The sequence below is a fragment of the Vipera berus genome, assembly GCF_964194415.1.
Source record: "Vipera berus genome assembly, chromosome: 2".
NCBI classification, from domain to species: Eukaryota; Metazoa; Chordata; class Lepidosauria; order Squamata; family Viperidae; genus Vipera; species Vipera berus.
This window is the reverse complement of record NC_138203.1, coordinates 246,034,632-246,054,006: the sequence shown is the minus strand read 5'-3', so window position 1 is coordinate 246,054,006 and position 19,375 is coordinate 246,034,632. Positions and strand designations below refer to the sequence as shown.

The 19,375-nt window shown below is 37.5% G+C and overlaps 1 protein-coding gene across 1 annotated transcript in view; it reads left to right on the top strand.

Moving 5' to 3' along the window:
* The window catches only part of LOC308663538 (contactin-4-like), a 288,569-nt gene that overhangs the window by 87,826 nt on the left and 181,368 nt on the right, over positions 1 to 19,375 (top strand). Inside the window, exon 4 of the mRNA XM_081320031.1 lies at positions 14,430 to 14,525. Coding sequence (XP_081176157.1) covers positions 14,430 to 14,525 — 96 coding nt within the window. The remainder of the gene's footprint in view (positions 1 to 14,429; positions 14,526 to 19,375) is intronic.

The window sequence follows — 19,375 nt, the reverse complement described above, 5'->3', positions numbered from 1 at the left end:
AAGAGTACTTGCTGCAAAATCAAGAATTTTGGCTTGACTTTATAACAAAAATAACTTAAATAAGTCACCTAGAGAATAAGAAAAAATAACTTTGATAAAAATATACAGAATATGTTACCCTAGGCCAGGGGTAGGCAACCTTGGCTCTTTTATGACTCGTGGACTTCAACTCCCAGAATTCCTGAGCCAGCCTGGCTCAGGAATTCTGAAAGTTGAAGTCCACGAGTCATAAAAGAGCCAAGGTTGCCTACCCCTACCCTAGGCAAAAGGGGCTGAAACTGTTTTTAAATCCAGACTTAGAAGATAATATGTGGAAGTGGATCAAGTAGGGAGGGGGGAAGGAATAATTAGAAGACAATCAGACTTGCAAGAATTTGTTATTATAGCCAAAGTCAATCAAAGTAGTTTTAGTTTTCCTATGGAGTTGATTTCCTGACTTGATCGAAGCAGTTTGGTTGAGAACAAGAGAAAATAAAAGTGTCCAGTTAAAAGAGGATTTGAGTTCATATGAAACATTACAGTATAATGCTTTGCAGCTATATACTGTGGTAACTTTCATCTTAAAATTATAATGCTCCTATAAATTAATTAACTTGGCCTCTTCAGAGGCAGTAATAGTTAAGAGCATCATTACACTCATCATTTGAAATGAGCACACCTTGACCCAGAAAAATGAAATAACTTACCTGAGGTCACATATCAAGTCAGTTGACTAAATCAATAGTTTTTCCAACTGCACCAATATCATAGTCTCTGACAGTATCAAGTAAAATACAGATAACTTGCATGATAAGTATGAACAGCCATAATATTTTCAGAATAACTTAAAAATAATCCATCATAGCTTTAATTAATAGCATAGAAAGTATATTTAATTTGAATTTAAATTCAATCCTCTAATTTAGAGTGAAATCAAGTGTTTGTACTTCAATAATAAATTAGTGTCAAGGGCTAATAATAAATTAGTGCCGAGGGCAGCTTCTTACAGTATAATTTTGTACACGGGTAAATGTACTAAAGTATTGCTGTAGCTAAAGTGAGGATCAAGGGCAGGCAATCTCATCTCTCTATTTCACTAAACTTTTCCAAGGTTATATAAGGACAAAATGAGAAAGAAAAAAAAGAGGCCATCAGCTGCATGTGTTATATGAGATATTGAAATTATTATTGAAAAAATAACAATGTGGAATTCATTAGGGTAGATACAATTTTTGTTTCTTTGCAACAATTGCTGGCAAAGCATCCCCTCATTTTTATTGTACATAATAGGCCAATTGCACAAACAAGAGCAGATAAAGTTGTATAAAGATGTATGGGTGGATTTTTACCTTCTCATACAGCCCTTCATCCAAGGTAAAATTGTAGTGTTTAATTCTCAACTTTCGTTCAAGAGGTACTCAGTGAAAGAGAAGGATTTTGTGGTTGTTTTTCAAATAATAGTATCAGTTGGCTGAAACCCCGAATTTCCTAACAGGATTAGAAGAAAAATAATCTAATCTAATATATTTCAACCTTGGAGGCTGATGTTTGACAAATCAAGATGGTGCTTAATTGGGATGTTTTAATATAAATCCTCAATGACTGGTGATCCTAAGTTGATTTAGGTAGTGTTGTACTGCTGAAGATTAGGTTTGAGGGGGCTGAACCCCAGGATTAAGTACTATGTCTATACACAAAGTGGACCATGGAAAACACACTAGGAAGAGAAGCAGCCTGACCTTAGACAATAAGCACATTTTCTGGCAACATGAGGACTTTTGGATAGACCATGCTTTAAATTCCTTTGCTGCAAAAATGATCTTATATCAATTTACTTGTGCTAAACAAGCAAAATCTTATTTGAGTCATAATTCATACATTTTTCTACAAGTTGTTTTAGTTACTGTTCACATAAGCATCTATTCCTATTGATGACATGATGAAGGTGATGATGATGATGATACTTACATAATGTTACATGCTTGTAGTGTAACATTCTACACAAGTATGTAAGTGGAAGAGTTTGTCTTGTGATACACATTTCATCATTTCTTCCCTTTGTCACGCTTCCTACCTATGGTTCTTCTTCTTCTTTTTTGGTCATACTATCTCTTGAGTATTTGACTGTTTAATTTATAAATAACAAACCACTTGAGGGTTTTTTTTGTTCCTTTGTTTTTTTGTTTCTTTATTATTTGCTTATCCACAAAGGGATAGTATCAAGATCAAGAGAATTGATAGCACCACTCTATACCACACTGGTAGGGCTACATTTGGAACACTGTGTTCAGTCCTGGTCACTACATAGAATGCTAAGGCACTAGAAAGATTGGGGTGATGCACTAAAGTGAAATGGCAATTTCCAGGAAGGAGGGATCACATTCCAAGGAGCAGAGAGAAAAGAAACAACACAAGTTGTAGCTGTATAGGGATAGAAGATCCCTATCCAGAAGAGTTAGGATAACCACACTAGAAATTCTCAGGGTAAAGATTTAGTCTGGCAAGACTCTGCCTATAGTGTGTAGTATTCTATGTCAGAGGTCTTTTGGGCACCAGGGACTGGTTCTGTGGAGAAAGGTTTTTCCACAGACCAGAAAGTGTGTGGTTTTGTGTTCTGCATCCCATGCTTTGCTAGTTTGTGCAGACCGGTTGCTGGCATGCCACAGACCGGTACTGATCCACAGACCTGGGTTAGGGGACCCCTGTTCTATGTGATTCTTGGACTGGGCCTGACATTTGCAGAAAAGAGCAACAAAGAAGATAAGGGGTCTGGAGGTTAAATCCTAAGAATAATGGCTAAACTAAGTATGTAAGAGAAGACTGAGTGAAGACATGATAGTAGTCTTCTAGTACTTGAAGTGTTGCCACAGGCAAGAGGAGGATGACTTAGTCAACATAACATCTGAAGGCAGAACAAGAAGCAGTGGGTGGAAACTCATCAGAAGCAGATCCAACCTGGAAATAAGGAGGAACTACTTGACACTGGGAATTATTAAATAGTGGAATAGCTTGTGTTCCCAGAATTGTATCCCATCACTGGATGTTTTCAAGAAAAAAAATGGACAACCATTTATCTGAGATGGTATGAAGACTCCTGCCTTTAACAGGCATTTGGACTAGATGACTTCCAAGGTCCATTCCAAAGCTATAATTCTATTACCGGTATTCTTTCTCAGACATTTGCATTTTATTGACTGTAAATATTTAGCTTGACTTGCTCAGTTACTTTTCTTCACTGCTCCACTATTGTGTACTTTATTAAACATCTCTCTGTATAATTCATATTTTCCAATTTACCTTAAAGAAATCCTACTTTTACTGTGTACTTCCTTGATAAATAGTCTTGAGAAGTGCCTCTCTTTCAGTTTCAGTCCCCCAGCAGCAATATGGGGATAATAGTATTGACTTACCTTTAAGCCTGCTGTAAGATTACTGCATTAATGAATGTGAAGTGTTCTTCGCTCTCTTAAGTGCCATTCAAATGTTAATTATTATTACACTGTGTCAGCTACTGCTCCATTTATTTTCTTTCATTTCATATTAAGTTTTATATACTCATTGTACGGTATCTAGTGGATCATTTCATTACACAAACAACAGCAACAATTGCAGTAAATTTCCCCTCCTCTCTACAAATTCCCACAGCATCAAAAATATGCATTGGTTTGGAAGATCCTCTGCAACAGAAATTCTGGTCATGGATAGGTTTGGAATTTATGGGAAGAGAAAAAAATGGTCTTGGGGAAACTGGTAGTCTCCTTCTGGACAGCTCTTATTGCTTATTTTTGCAGTCCTTGATAAGCTATGTTTTGCCTTCATCTATTTCTGCTTTCTACAAATGCATTATAGATCTTTCAAAAATGTACAATGATCTGTTCAGTCTCAGGTCTACTCTATTTTTATGTTCCACTGTTATCTTTTATAGTTTTGATCATACTTCTTCATTCACTTTCTAGTCTGTTTCAGAAATACGTTGTTGCTTTGGTTTATTCTTGCTTATTTATCAACATTTACTATGTCTGTTATTAGGAAGTTGATACTACTAGTAATGTTGCTGTACTACTGCTGTACTATTATTGCTGTACTATTACAACAGCTTAATTAGATACCACAAAACAACAACAACCCAATACTTTCATCAACACTGATAGGGTAAGCCACTATATATAAGCAGAGAGCAAACCACAATCAACACTGAAGATGTTACCTAGCTGGATGATGAAATATTTATAAGAAAACAACCAAACTCAGAGAGCACCAAGGATCCACAGTTTAATCCTCAGCTACAAGTATTCGTTTCTGTTGGATTCTTATCTTTCATCTTTTAATTAAAGCATTATACTGATAATTTTGCTTCTTGCTTTTGAATTGCTGTCCCCTCTTTCTTGTGTGATTCATAGAACACATGGGACAGCAACAAGCTTTCTCAGTTGTAGCTTGCACTGTATGGAATACTCTTTTCCTGCGAGTTTGAATGGCTTCTCCTCTACAGATATTCAAAAAATAAGTCCCAGCAGCATTGTTCTGTTGGATGTTTGTTCCCTAGCTAAATTAAACAGTGCTTTGGATACATTTTTGACTGTTGATGTTCATTTTATGTATGTGTGTGTGTATATGTGTGTGTACACACATATACAAACATATATTCACCCATATGCACATGGGAAGTAGAGGAGGATATGTGTGTTATAGTTTTAATCTCCCCAGTGGGCACTACCCCTCTACCAAAGAGAGTTTCTTATATTTGCTTTCATGAATAACCAAGCCAAAATAAAAGCTCTTCTGTGGCTTGAAGCTTACAATTGTTATAGTCAAAGAAGGGGGGGGACACATATGCTGAAGTACTTGCAGGATAAAGTAGTTTGGGAAACTATACAAATCTGTTGTTCTATGTCCATTGTGCATTATATAACATTTTGTCTGATCATATCCTATAGTCAGGACACGTGAAGTGAAGAAAAATCCAAAGCTAAGATCTTATACCATAGAAGACTGGCAATTGCCATACAAAGTCAGAGGAGGCCAAGCTATTAGGGTATACATGTCCAGTCATTTCCAGCTCATCTCCTTTTCTTAGCTGAGGGAGTCATTGTTGTCCAAAGACACTTCTGTGGTCATGAAGCCAACATAGCTGTATGCCAAGGTGCATTGAACACTGTTACCTTCCCACCAAAGTGGTACCTACTTACCTCCTCACATTTCTATACTTTTGAACTGCTAGGTAGGCAGCAGCTAGGGCAGATAACAGGAGCTCACCCTGTCTTACGACGCTCAGGTTTTGAACCTCGGCTGTCAGTTTTCCAGCTGACAAACTCAGAATCTTTAACCACTGAACCATCATGCGCCTTTTTAGGGTATAGAGCCAATAATGGACAATGGCCATCCAAACTCTGGTCTCCTATCTTAAGATATAGGATGCCATTAGAGATCCATTGTGGTGGTTGAAAAGGAGAGAAAAACTTGAACTGTGTACTGCAGAGGAGTGGGCTGAAGGCTTGGCTTCAAATAATCTGAGCGCTACTGGGATGTGTGTGAGAATAAAAAAGGAGAAATTGAGAAAAGAATCTGAGTGAAGTGCAATCTGAGTGAAGTGAGACCAGAAGTCTTGAGGATCTCACAAGTTTGCCTTCTAGTAAATGATACCAGTGTTTTGTAATTGGTAGTTGTTCACCATAGCAGAAATTGTGAAAGAGTTGCATAGTATTGAATCTCTAAATATTCTCAGCATCATCCCAAAGCTTAAGACTCTTACAGTAATCAGTAATTCATAGTTTATGAATTACGTGACGTATGAATCTAGCCAAATAGTATAATGTGAAAATATTCCTAAAATGGACTGATTATGGCAAGTTGGACAATGAATGTTTTGGCTAATTGTTTTCATCTGTGAAATAGGATAAATAAACTCCTCCCTCACAACAATATTATTTATTTATTTATTTATTTATTTATTTATTTTATTTTAATTCCATTTATATCCCGCCCTTCTCCGAAGACTCAGGGCGGCTTACAAGCTTAGCAGTAGCCTTCATTCTATGTATATGCCTGCTTGTTAGGGCTTTCACACACACCCCCAAGCGGCATTATTACAAAGTCAGCTTATTGCCCCCAACAATCTGGGTCCTCATTATAAAGATGAAAATGATAAAGATAGTAAAATACATTGCAGATTAAACATTTATATATTTATATTAGGAAATGCTAGATTCAGAAGCTTCAGAAGAGGTTAACAGATGAGAACTTAAACCAAACATGAAGAACTGTTAAGATTCAATTGGTGTTACATAATTACAAATTGTAAAAGAATATGCTGTCTGCATATGTGAGATTGTTTTCTGTGAAACTGTTGGTCGAAAAACAAGCACAATTAGGTGCATACAGGTATTGCCCTGTGTTTTTCTTTCAGCAGTAAAATTCCTACTTGCAAAGTTCTAAAAGAACACAATCCTAAACTATTACAGAAACCATGCTACAGTGCTCAAGATAGACACATATTTTTCTTCAATCAAAGCAGATAATGTTTGCATCAACTCTCTCAAATAACTAATAATTTCAGGCTATAAACAGTTTTCTGCTTCTAAAGCTAGTTTTTACTTGGTCAATTGTTCGATCACTTCCAACTCTTCTTCAGCTGATGGAAGTTGTTTTACAGGACTGTCTGTAAAACAGACAGTTTTAGAGTTCCTGTAAATTCATGCTGGTGTCATCAGTGATACTACCTAGATATTTTGTCTTCCATGAACTTTTTTTCCAATTATTTCCAATTTTTCCAAACATCAGGATGCTTTCCAGTGACTCTTACCTTCACATTATACATCTAAAATAGATCCATTGTTATTGCTTCCAGTGAGTGCTCTGGTTAAACTTAATGATTTTTTTTCTCTCAGTCCAGGTTGTTAACAACAGTTTTCTCCAGCATCCTAGTGTATCTTTGACAGCCATTATATTACAGTTGGAAAAATCGTGACTTTGACAATATATACAATTGTTGTTGATGTCTCTGGAGTTTAATATGTTGTGTATTGTCATAGCTTTTGTACCAAATAACAACTCTTTCACCTTGTCTGTACATTTTTTTAGGCCTAAGAAAGTGAAGTCTGTTAGTATCTCCCCTTTTTTCTCTATTTGTATTCAGTTCATATAATCTTAGATATTGTTCTTAATATTGAGCAGTAGATTGGCTTTTGCCTTCTTTTCTTTCACTTTCAGGAAGACATTTTAAGTCTTCCTCACTTCCGACCATGAAGTTAGTATCCATATTATAGCTGAGATTGCTAATATTTCTTCCAGCAATTTTAATTCTAATTTACATTTCTTCTAAGCTAACATTTTTTTATCTGAAGTAAATAAGAAGACAACGTGTAAAATTATGAGAGGGGCCATGATGGCCCAGTGGTTAAAGACACTGAGCTTGTCAGCTGAAAAGCTGATAGCCCACGTTCAAGATTCAAGTGCCGCACAATGAAGTGAGATTCTATTACTTGCCCTAGTTCCTGCCAACCTAGCAGTTCAAAAGCATGCAAATGCAAGTAGATAAATAGGTACCACTTCAGTGGGAGGATAACAGCCTTCTATGTGCCTTAGCATATAGTCATGCCAGCCACATGATCATGGAAATGTCTTCAGACAATGCTGGCTCCTTTGGCTTACAAACAGAAATGAACACCACCACCCCAATTTGGACATGACTGGACCCTACCTTTTATGTAAACTTGCTACACTTCTTTTCCAATGCTGAACTATTTAGCTCCACATTCTGCAGTGAGTGTTGTGTCCTGATAATCATACAAATTCTTCAATGGCCCACATTTTAAGGAACTATTCATAATTTACTGTAGTCTACATAGAGAAAGGCCTTTGTCTAATCAGTAAAACATCTTTTGAATTTTTGTGGCAGAACTCTTAAATCTTTTTCTTCGTTTATTAAAGAATTTTCCATATTCTACTTCTCTATATCACTGCAACATACAGTTCGGTCACAGTAACAACTGTTGTGTTTCCGTAAATTTAGATTGAGATTATTTTATTGAGTTGCGTTAGGCTCAGTTGGGTTGGGTTTGGTCAGGTCACATCAGATCAGGTTGGACTTGACTTGGCTTGGCTTTATCCCAGCACCAACTTTGACACTATTAGTTATACATTTTATTTTATTTTATTTTATTTATTTTGATATTTATATTTTGATATTACCTTGGTTCATGGAGATAGACAGACAGACAGACAGACAGATAGATAGATAGATAGATAGATAGATAGATAGATAGATAGATAGATAGATAGATAGATAGATAGATAGATAGATAGATAGATAGATCGATAGATAGATAGGCAGGCAGGCAGGCAGGCAGGCAGACAGACAGACAGATGGAACGAACAGAACAACTACAGGGAAAAAAGAGAACCAAACTTTCCTTTTTCTTCTGTATCACATCATATCCTAATAGTTATGACTAGATAATAAAATCATAAACTTATAGAAAAATGGACCACGTTTGTTTCAAAAGTTGCTTTCTAAGAACCAGATTAAAAATAGTTTAAATATAGCTACAGTATTAAATATTCAAAATATTTTATTACATGTTCTTATATTATAAGGAAGAGAAATGGGTCAGTAGAACTAAAGGTGGGTCAATTCTACTTACCTACCCTCTTATGGGACACTATCGGGGAGGAAAGCCCACGCCGTCTTATAAAACTCTTAAAATGAATAGGAGATTGTCTCAGAGAAAACTGAAGCTTTGGGGTTGGAGATCTTTTCACTGAGACAGCAGTTGGCAGGTAAAAGATTAATCAGTTTGTACTTCCATCCACCCATCTTCTTTCTGCTAAAGAAAACAAGATGCAACTACAGCCTTCATATTAGCATAATTTGAGGTCCTATTTTCAGATCACATTAATATCTGTGTATGTGATTAATTGTAAGGAAAGAACTATTGCGAATCCTAAAGAAACAAAGCATTCTAGTTCAGAGTGGGAAAGTACACAGAGTGATGGTACGGGTTTTTGATGTTGTTATGAGGGTCACTGTATTACTTTTTAATAAGAAAAATAAAAAGGGGTGAAAATCAAACTGTAATTTCTCACTTTAGTAACAATATAATTGCTTTCCAGCTGCTCAGTATATTTATCTCTTGTGTATTTTCTGGGTTTTCTGCTAGGCTGAAAAACTATTTTGAGATCAGCAAACAATAGCTTTGATGCTCTGTTGTTTTTTTTTAACTGCAAATGTTAAAGCAAGTGATTTTATATGATAGTTGACTGAGCTGCAGAAGTTCTTACTTTAGCAGTTCAAGTTGTTGATCAATGGGCTGGTGAGACATGGGCTGGTTCACCAGTTATAAGCTTAATGGTTCCGATGGATGAAACTCTTCAAAGAACATCGAGGCATTGATTACCTTAAAGAATCTTTATTTGAGAAGCATAGCATCGGCACTAACACAATCAAAGCCAAAAACTGGATTTCTCTCCCCTGAGCGCAGAGTATCAAAGTACAATTTCCTACTCCAATTAACAGTCATAAATCACATTCTCCAATTAGTTTGAAATGCGGGCTCTTCCTCAGTTCTCCAGCCCCCCCAATTCTTATCATCTCTTATTTCATTAACCTTGGTTCTCACACTAGGTACAGTATTATTATGTCCAGTGCTTTTTTTCCTTAAAAAAAGGTGCTGAATCATCTTGTTAATCTTTTATTTATATAATTTTATTTATATATTTATTTCTTAATTGGCTTATACTCTTTGGTTGCTCTGTGCCCTGTTTGCAACTCCGCTACTTACTGAGAGAAAGTTGGTGAAATCGCTTCCTGGGGGCACAAAAGGAGGAAAGATTGCCGAGAAGTGCACATACCTGTATACTGGCATTGTGAAGATTCTGGATTTCCCTCTCAGCCTTCCTATCCTAGGAAGATCCAGCAGATCCACCAAAAAGTTCATCTCAGGTCTGAATTCCCATGCAATGAAAAGGAGAGGACTTGCAACTTCTGGTTGTAGTTATCCACGTTTCTGCTCACTGAGATAATCGGCCACTTATACAAATACAGAGCCTATCATACTTTTATATTTATATGGAACAGATACATTACCTGAAAATTTAGGGGAGAAAAAATTGTGTATATATGTATTTTGGTTCTCACTTTAGAAGCATTTGGCATGTTGCACTGTCAATTGTACTGTCAATTATATACCTATAAATACATCACTTGTGACATAATTTTTGGAATGTGTAAAAATATTTGAACCAGCCCAGAAACTCATTTCCCATTGTTTGTGTATATATAGAAAGTAAACCCTGAAATAGATTTGGAAAGAGCAAGGACTTTGATTAAATGGAAATGTTGCTAAGCATAGAACTGTTGAGTTAATTTGCAGCTGTTTCTTCTGTTTTTATGTGCTTATGATTTTACATTGCATTTTAAAATCAGCTAAATTGAATAGGAATAAGATTGTGACTGAAAGAATACTAATTCTGAAATATAGTAAATATCTTTAACAAGTAACGTTAAATTTAGCTCTAGTGTAATTTGCTTGCTTACTGTAGCTAAAACTGGAAATTATATTTCTAAAGCATTAGTATGGATCAATGAAGAGAACAAAGATTTAATATTTATGATTCAAAAATATAAATGTGCGAGAAACATGTTTTTAAAGACCTTTGCTGCTTGTTCTCATATATACCCTTCCAAAGGAATAACTAAAATTATGAAATTTAGAATCTACCAAGCTTCCCTCCCATGGACAGAAGACAATCCATGGGAAATGTGAATCAGTAATCCATAAGCATGATAGGCTCTGTATTTGTACAAGTGGCCAATTATCTCATTGTGCAGAAACATGGATAACTACAACCAGAAGTTGCATGGCCTCTCCTTTTCACTGCATGGGAATTCAGACTCAATTGACTTTTTGGTCAATCTCTGCTGGATCTTCCTAGGATAGGAAGGCTGAGAGGGAAATCCAGAATCTTCACAATGCCAGTATACAGGTAAGTGCACTTCTCGGCAATCTTTCCTCCTTTTGTGCCCCCGGGAAGCGATTTCACCAACTTTCTCTCAGTAAGTAGCAGAGTTGCAAAGAGGGCACAGTGCAACCAAAGAATATAAGCCAATTAAGAAAAAGGTATTCAAATAGTTCCCTCTCTTCTCCTTTTCTGCTTCAAGTGGCATGCCTGCTTTTGGGGGGAAAGCGGAGGCATCTATTTCTCGTTTCTCCGGATGCAAGAGTGGGGCTGCCTTTCCAAGTCGAGGCCCCTCACAGGAGAGGGTGCAGAAAAGGCAAATGATTCCAGGAAAGAACCGGCATGTTCGGGGTTGCTATAGCAATGGCCTCCTTGTTGGAATTCATGGCAGCTGCCACCATCATGGACCCCAAGAGGGTGCCAAAGCCACGCCCTGACAGCACAGCAGTTTGACATTCCTGCGGGCTGGATGCTAAGGTCGAAATTGACATTTAGCCATGCAAGGTTAGAGATTCATCTTTTTTCCCCCAGCACTCGGGAATCAGCAGTCATACGTTTCTACAAAGGTGAGGGAACAGAACACAGTGGAAGTGTGCATCGCATTGAGGGCCAGGCACTCCAGGGTGGTTACATAGGTATGCAGGACAAGGCAGCAGCAGGGGTGCAGGTCCAGCACTGGGTAGGCCACCATCCTGGCTGACATGGGTGAGCACAAAGAAGGAGTCCACATGGACTCTGCAGAACCCACCTCCCACTCCTTGTCCTCACTTACCTACTTGAGATGGTGTAGTTGGGCAGCAGAGAGGAGTGCAAAGTTCCTGCCAACTCTCCTTTGCTGCAGACAACTTGCCTGTGCAAAGTTTTCTGGCCAGGACTTTTGGCGCGCTCAGCAGCATTTCCTATTGGCTTTTGAAAGCTTTTTTTTTATTTGTTAAATTTACCATTTTGCAAGGCAGAGGGGTCTTCATGTGCATGTTATTAAAGCTGGGAAAGGTACATGTAGTATAATATGGATTCTAGCTACATCAAACTTACAATGGATCAAAAGGATGAACACATATTTTTTTTGTTGTGGTGTGAATTCTTGGGTCCATTTTGTGTTGATAAAGCACAAGGTAATTTGAATTTCAACATTTTCTTTTATACGCAGTTTAACTTGATGTTACTGTTAATTTTCAGGCTTTTTAAGGTTCTGCTGTACCGATACCCATTTCCATAAGTTAACTATCACAGAAGGTTAATTTTCTAAGAGTTCCACTTTCAAATATCTAATAACACCTAAAGTAGATTAAATTGCTATTCTCTATTATTATATTTAATGTTACGCTTGAACAGAGCATTTTTTGGTTTCTAAGGTATCCTTACATTTTTGATGAGTTGGGGATATTCTTGTTGGAAGGAAGTTGAAAAGTCCATCAGTAGAAATTGCCAAACTGCCAGTTAATATCATTGAATTGGCTTCTGAGTTGGGTTATGAGCCAGTTCAGATTTGATGTACCTCTTGCATTTGACAGTTATGAAATCACTGTACTATACTAACCAGAGTTCACCTGGAACTACATGGAATAGAAGAGATAATAAAGATGGACAGTGATTTGGAAAATAACTTATGTTAGAAATTGCTGAAGAAAACAAGGAGTTAGGAAAGGAAAAGGAGGCATGGGATATACTTTCAAACACATGAAATTTATGCAGTGTTGGGATTCAAATATGTGAACAACCGGTTCTCTGTGTGGATGCCACTTCCAGAAGTCTATTCTGGGCCTGGGCCACAAAAAATTAGCTACCGTTTGTGCCGAAGTGGTGTGAATCGGCTGAATCCCACCACTGATTTTATGTGGAAGACATTCTTTATCTGCAGCTGAAGAGAATGATTCTAAATTGGTTTATTTATTCTAATCCTAAATTAATTTATATATGATTTATATGGCCACCTATCTCAGACAACTGACTCTGTGTAGTTTACAAAGATTAAAATATAAAAAAGCCATCAAACCTAACACCCTGGTGCCCAAGGAAAAATAATAATCCCACTCTCAAACACCCCAAATTAATAACATAGTGTAAATTGTTGGGGGCAATTAAGATTGTTGGGGGCAATTAAGCTGACTTTTTAATAATGCCGCTTGGGGGGGGGGCGAAAGCCCTAATAAGCAGGCATATACATAGAATGAAGGCTACTGCTAAGCTTGTAAGCCGCCCTGAGTCTTCAGAGAAGGGCGGGATATAAATGGAATTAAAATTTTAAAAAATGGGTTGGACATTCATGAAACTTCTGAATAGCAACATCCAGATCATCGCTATGCAATTAGACGAGAGACATAATGCAATCTTGCACAATATTGAGAGAATATTTATTATTGTTCATTGCATAGTCAGCCAGATGTTTAGGTTGGATTTGGCATTTTTATCTATCAAGCATCTGGGATATGTATTGTTGCAGGATGTAAACTGTTCCAAGTAAAGCTGCCTTTTGCAACTGATGGTCATTTTGTGAGTGCTAATGGTGTTTATTGTTATGATTAGTCTCACAATCAGCCAGATGTTTAGACTGGATTTGGCATTTTTGTTCATCTATTGAGTCCTTCCCAAGGACCTTGGATAAACTGGTGTTATTATGATGATGATTGGTCACCCAGATGTTTAGACTGAATTTGGAATTTTTATCCACCTGTTATTACAGTCACAAAAATATGACATCATACGTGTCAATATTATTATCCGCAACGAGGCACTATCTTTTTTGTGCAGTTTGTGTGCTCTGAAAAAGATGGTGGCTATGCCAGAAGTTTGTACTTGACAGGTCTCATCAGAGGAGCTGGACGAAGAGTATCTCTCTCAGAAATAATATGGTAAGATGACAATTTACAGAAACTCATCCTGCATTAGTAATCACCTGGGTCAACAAGGATCACATTAGCTTTTGGAGTTCCAAGACAACTATTGAGAATGCAATCAAAGCTAGCAGATACCAGACCACTGGAAGAGAAGATGTTTTACCTGTGGCAAATATTCAACAACTGAAAACAAAGAAATAATGATCAGTTATTACAACTCAAGCCCAATGAGAAGAGGATATCTCAAATTAATTTTGTGCAAAGTACTGTAGTCTGGAAAAGAACAGAAAAATTTAGAAAATACTGAAACATTTTTAATAGCAGTGCATTGGGAATACTGTAATTTTGGATTTCCTGAAAGAATTAAACATGATGTCTTCAAGAACCCATCAAAACATATGTTTACAAAATACTTTAAACCAAATGAGGCAGAAAACAAAACTTGTTTACCACAAAAACTGATAGAAATAAACAAAGACTATGCCTTCCAAATTGATCAGAAAGAGGACTCTGGATTAGAGGACACCTTTCTGGAAAGATGACCTACTCCTACATTGCATACAGATATAATTCAGTGTAAACAATATTCTGGCCTTCTTAGTTTGAAACTGATTGTAATAACATGTAATCATATTTTTATTTGTCTGTTCCTAACAGATCTTGAAAATTTCAAAACCAGGACAAGGAGTACAGTTTCAGTCCGACAAGGACAAGGAATGGTGCTGCTTTGTGGACCACCACCACATTCTGGAGGTGAGGAACCAAATTGTTTTGGATCTAAACTTTTCAGGCTTTTCAAAAAGTAAAGCATGTAAATTCATACATTAACTTTGCATATTAATCATGTGCAGTTAAGGCTTATTTAAAGGAATAAGATTTACTTATCTGTAAATCATCTCCTCATATTGACATTGGTTCAGTGCAAATAGTACACAGACTACAGTAGAATAAGGTTGAGAAGTTTTGGATTCAAATGTTGGCAGATCTTAGCGGGCATCTTAACTTGTTGTATGAACCAGATTGTTAGTGCTATAATTTGAATTATTCGTATGAGCATAGTGTGTTATATGAATGTAAACATTGTGTTTTATTACTTTATATGAATCTAGCTATTAAATCATGATAAATGTACTATTCTTATGAGTACAAACCTTTAATTTTATTAGGTGATGCTCTGTAATAACATCAATTCACATTTCTAGCATTTTGACCATTACTATTTATTTGGCTAAGTATAATTAGATCCATAAGGAATTTGTTTCCAATGTCGAAGCTTTCAGTGTACATGCAAAGCAGCAGAATAATGGTGATGATAATAATAATAATATCATCATCATTAACAATAACAATAATAATAATACCAATGAGGGGGAAATGAAGAAGACAATAAGGATAAATAATAAAATTACAGTTATACAACATAGGCAAATAGACTGTGAGAATTAGGTGTTCAGCAGAGTGATGGCGCAACAGAAGAAACTGCCCTGTTTCTAAAAAAAAATTGCCTTGCAGTTTTCTATATGAAATAGAAAATAGCTTTAGTTCATAAAAGTATGTACAATGATGAATAAAAGTTATAATTTAATATTATTTAATGTTACTTTGAATCTTAAATACAGATTCATTAATACACTTTTTTTAAAAAAAGAAATCTTATTCTGACAAACTCATAATCTTGCATTGTATAAAATGGTTCATTCCCCTCTGTGGAGTCAGGATACTTACCAAACCTTGCTTTGTAACTGGAGCCGGAATCACCGATAAAGTTGCTTCAAAACACACTTCAGAAGAATTAGAAGCAGTTTTAAAAATGAGTTTGCATAGGGGTAGGTGGCAAAAAAGAACAGAGGATAAAATGAGCAGGAGGGGGGAGGGGGGGTGGGAGGCAGGAAGGAAGGAAGGAAGGATTTCTGATGCTCCCTGTCATCTTTGCACAAGAAAGTTCAGTGGGAAAGCCAGCAGTAAATTGGAAGTTACTCCTGCTCTGTTGGGTTCTCTATTATAGGGGTTCCTTATTATACCATTGTAATAATAATAACAATAACAACAATAATAATGTTTTTTTCTGAAATGAGTGTCTCCTAAGGTCTTTGATGAACAATACTTTTAAAATCAGCATTGAAGGATAGTAGTATCTATTATATCTTTTAACATAACAGTTAAAAGTATTTGACATAGAGTCAGAAACTACAGATCTAGGTTAACAGAAAATTGCATTCCCTAACCAAGTAATTTAAATATTTTTGGTCAAGACTTACAACTTACCAGATGTACCTTAATCATACAAAAATTAATAATTTTACATTTTCAAAAATCTTGGTAGATAACCTCTAATAATACTCCTTACCTTGTGAAGTTAAGATTAGGGATATTTGATTTAATAATATTTTCTTCCAATATGACTGTGATTCTTTGTTATAAGGAGAGAGAGAGAGAGACGATTTATGTGCAAAATGTGCATGACTAACATAAATTATTGGCCTATTGGGTGGTGAGGAAAGTTTTTCCTCTACATACATAGAAATATCATTGTGCTGCTACTAAAAACATAATTGTAAATAGGAAGAAAGCAGATTTCTGCACTGGTGGAAGGAAACTGAGAGTTTTTGGTTCTTGTGGGGTTCTTGTGGTAGCAAAATGACTTTCTATTTTTGTAGCGAAAAGTTGTGCAGTGTAAATTGAGCTTGTGCCTGGGCTGTTGTTGTTACTGCTGTTTAAGTGTTGCAGGAAGAAATATTAAGTGTAAATTTATTCATATTGATGATAACTCAGTAACACCAGCACAATGTGCCTTATGTTTTTCCCCTGACATGGTCTGGCAGTTGTGAGATAGGTATCAATCTTTTCAGAAAGGAAAAGCCCTGAATTAGACAATTAACTGTCTCCACATTGTATGCACAATCTGACCATATCTTCTTGCATCTAACTGTGGCACAAACATGACCTGGTGATATCTTTTTTTTCCTGCCTTCTATATAATGTTGCCCTACTAGTGGCAGAAATAATAATATGATAATAATAAGAAATACCATTTGCCTGCAAGCAAGAACTGGTGGGATCAAAAAAATAGATCAAGTAATAGAAAATAAAGAAGTTAAAGTGCTCTGGCACTTTAGAATTCAAACAGACAGGCACCTGTTATGTAACATCCCAGACGTAACAATTCTTGATAAAAAGGAACAAAAAGTGTGGACAGTTGATCCTGGAGTATCTGGAGACAACAGAATAGAAGAAGAAAAACCTGGAGAAGATGCCAAATTGCAAAGATCTGCAAATAGAAGTAGAATGAACTGTGGCAAAAGAAAGCAAAATAGTACCAATAGTAATAGTTACCTTGGATTCAATCCCAAAACACCTAGAGCAGTGTCAAACTCAATTTCATTGAGGGCCACATCAGCATTATGGCTGTCCTCAAAGGACCAGGAGGGTATGGCTGGGTAGGCGTGGTGAGTAGTCACAACCGACTAGGTGGACATGGCTGGGTGGGCATGACCATCTCAATGTGGCCAGCTCAACTTTGCTTACATTGAGGGGCACCTGAGAGGGCCAGGCAAGGCTGGGATGGGGGGGTCCAGAGGTCTTCAGTGGAGGAAGGCAAGATGAGGGCTAGCGCCAAAGCCTCATCCATCAGAGGAGTCTCACTGTCCCTCTCAGGCCATGCGGAGGGCCCCCGGATGGTGGTGTGGGCTGCCCAGCCTAGCCATCAAAGGGGACCAGCACCCCACAGCCAAGCCCACCCAGGCCACGCTTCCCCAAGGGGGCACCCGGTTGTGCTTATCTCCTCCTTGAGGGTGCTGCTACTGTGCTCACTCTCCTTGGCCAGGAGACTTCATGGGCTGGAGAGGAGTGGAGGGGTGGTGGTGCTCCTGCTGGACAGGGCTGCAGATGGTGCTGCTGCTACCAGTGCCAATGCTGTGGGGCGAGGCAAGTCGAGTCAGATAGTGGGTGGGGGTGGTCTGGCAGTGGGGGCTCAAGGTGCATTGCACATGTGTTGCATGTGGGGCAGGGCTGAGCATGGGGTGAGGCAAGGCAAGATAATGGGGCGGGGGGTGGCCTGACTGTGGGGGCCTGAAGTGCACAAGTGAGGTGTATGTGGGGTGGGGCCAAGCATGGTTTATTGGACGCCCTGGGCTCACATCCAGCTAGCCATCACTGCCAACCAATGAACAGCTGAGGGACCAATGAGCTGCAGCTGCTGCCGAGCACCAGCATTCCCTGCATGCTCATTGCCTCCTGTACGTGTACCAAGGCAGAGTGCCCAGCTGGGCTGGGGTGGGTTGGGGCTGAGGTGGCAGTGTCCGTCCCCTCGCCATCTCCAGATGGCCCTGAGGGCCAAATCTAAACCCATTGCAGGCCGGATCTGGCCCACGGTCGTTGAGTTTGACATGTCTGACTTAGAGCATTACCTGAATATCGTGCAAAAGGCAGCTTTACTTGTGTCTCATACTTATGACCATTGTTGTGTCTCAAAGTCATGGGGTCACCGTTTGTGACCTCCTGACAAGCAAAGTCAATGGGCAAGCCAGATTGACTTAACCAGATTACTAACTTATTAACTGCAGTTATTCATTTAACAGCTATGGCAAGAAAGGTCGTAAAATAGGACAAAAATCACTTAATGAATGTCTCTCTTAACAGCAGAAATTTTGGGCTCCATTGTGGTTGTTAAGTCAAGGACTACCTGCTTTGTCAAGGGAATGTGGGTTTATTTCAGAAAAAGTGAAAACCTCCTCTGTAGGTAGATAAAGAAGCAATTAGTTCTAAAATTGCTTGACTTTGACTTGGTTTTAAAGTGAAAGAAAAAAACTGGGGCCTGTGTTCAATGAGATGTTGAAATCTGTATCAGTGGATGGGTTCCAACTCTCTGCTGTACTGGATAAGAGATAAAGTAGTTAAATAGCATGCAGATAAATGGTCCTCATCTGTTCCAGAGACTGTCATGGGAAAAAGCATTATTCTGCTATTAAGGACAGAAGAGTATTCATCTCTGTTAAGGTATGTTGGGATGCTTACAGCATATCCCCCAACAAGAAATGAGCAGAAAATCCAGCAGAATCTGATAGAGTCCCGATTCTCATATTTAGAACTGCAACAACAATTGCTTAATTTTGGCTGTGCATTTTTTAGCTCTTGTGATATGTTCTAGGATTCCTACTCTTTGTTCCTCACCTCATTTCTAGATTCTTTTCCCCATATACAAACATAAATATGTTTTAGATTTGCATTCTGGGCAAAGATAGAATTATATTAATATTTGGAATCAAACGCAGCCCACTAAAATGCTTAACTGTACCTTCAGCATAACTATCAAAAATGTATATTTATATATTGAGTTGTTGTTTCATGTGTGAGGTATTTTTTTTCTGTGTGCATTGTTTGGTCTTGTTGTTAGAATAATAACTTTATTGTCACCTTGAATATACACTAATCGGTATACATTAAAATGAAATTTTGTTGCATTCAGCTCTCAAAGGGTCACCACCTCCGATATACACTATATAAATATGACAAAAATAAATAAATACAGAATGATGCATATACCCACATATATTATATGACACAGAGAAACAACAGTCTAGTTCGGGTTATGTATACATGTGCAT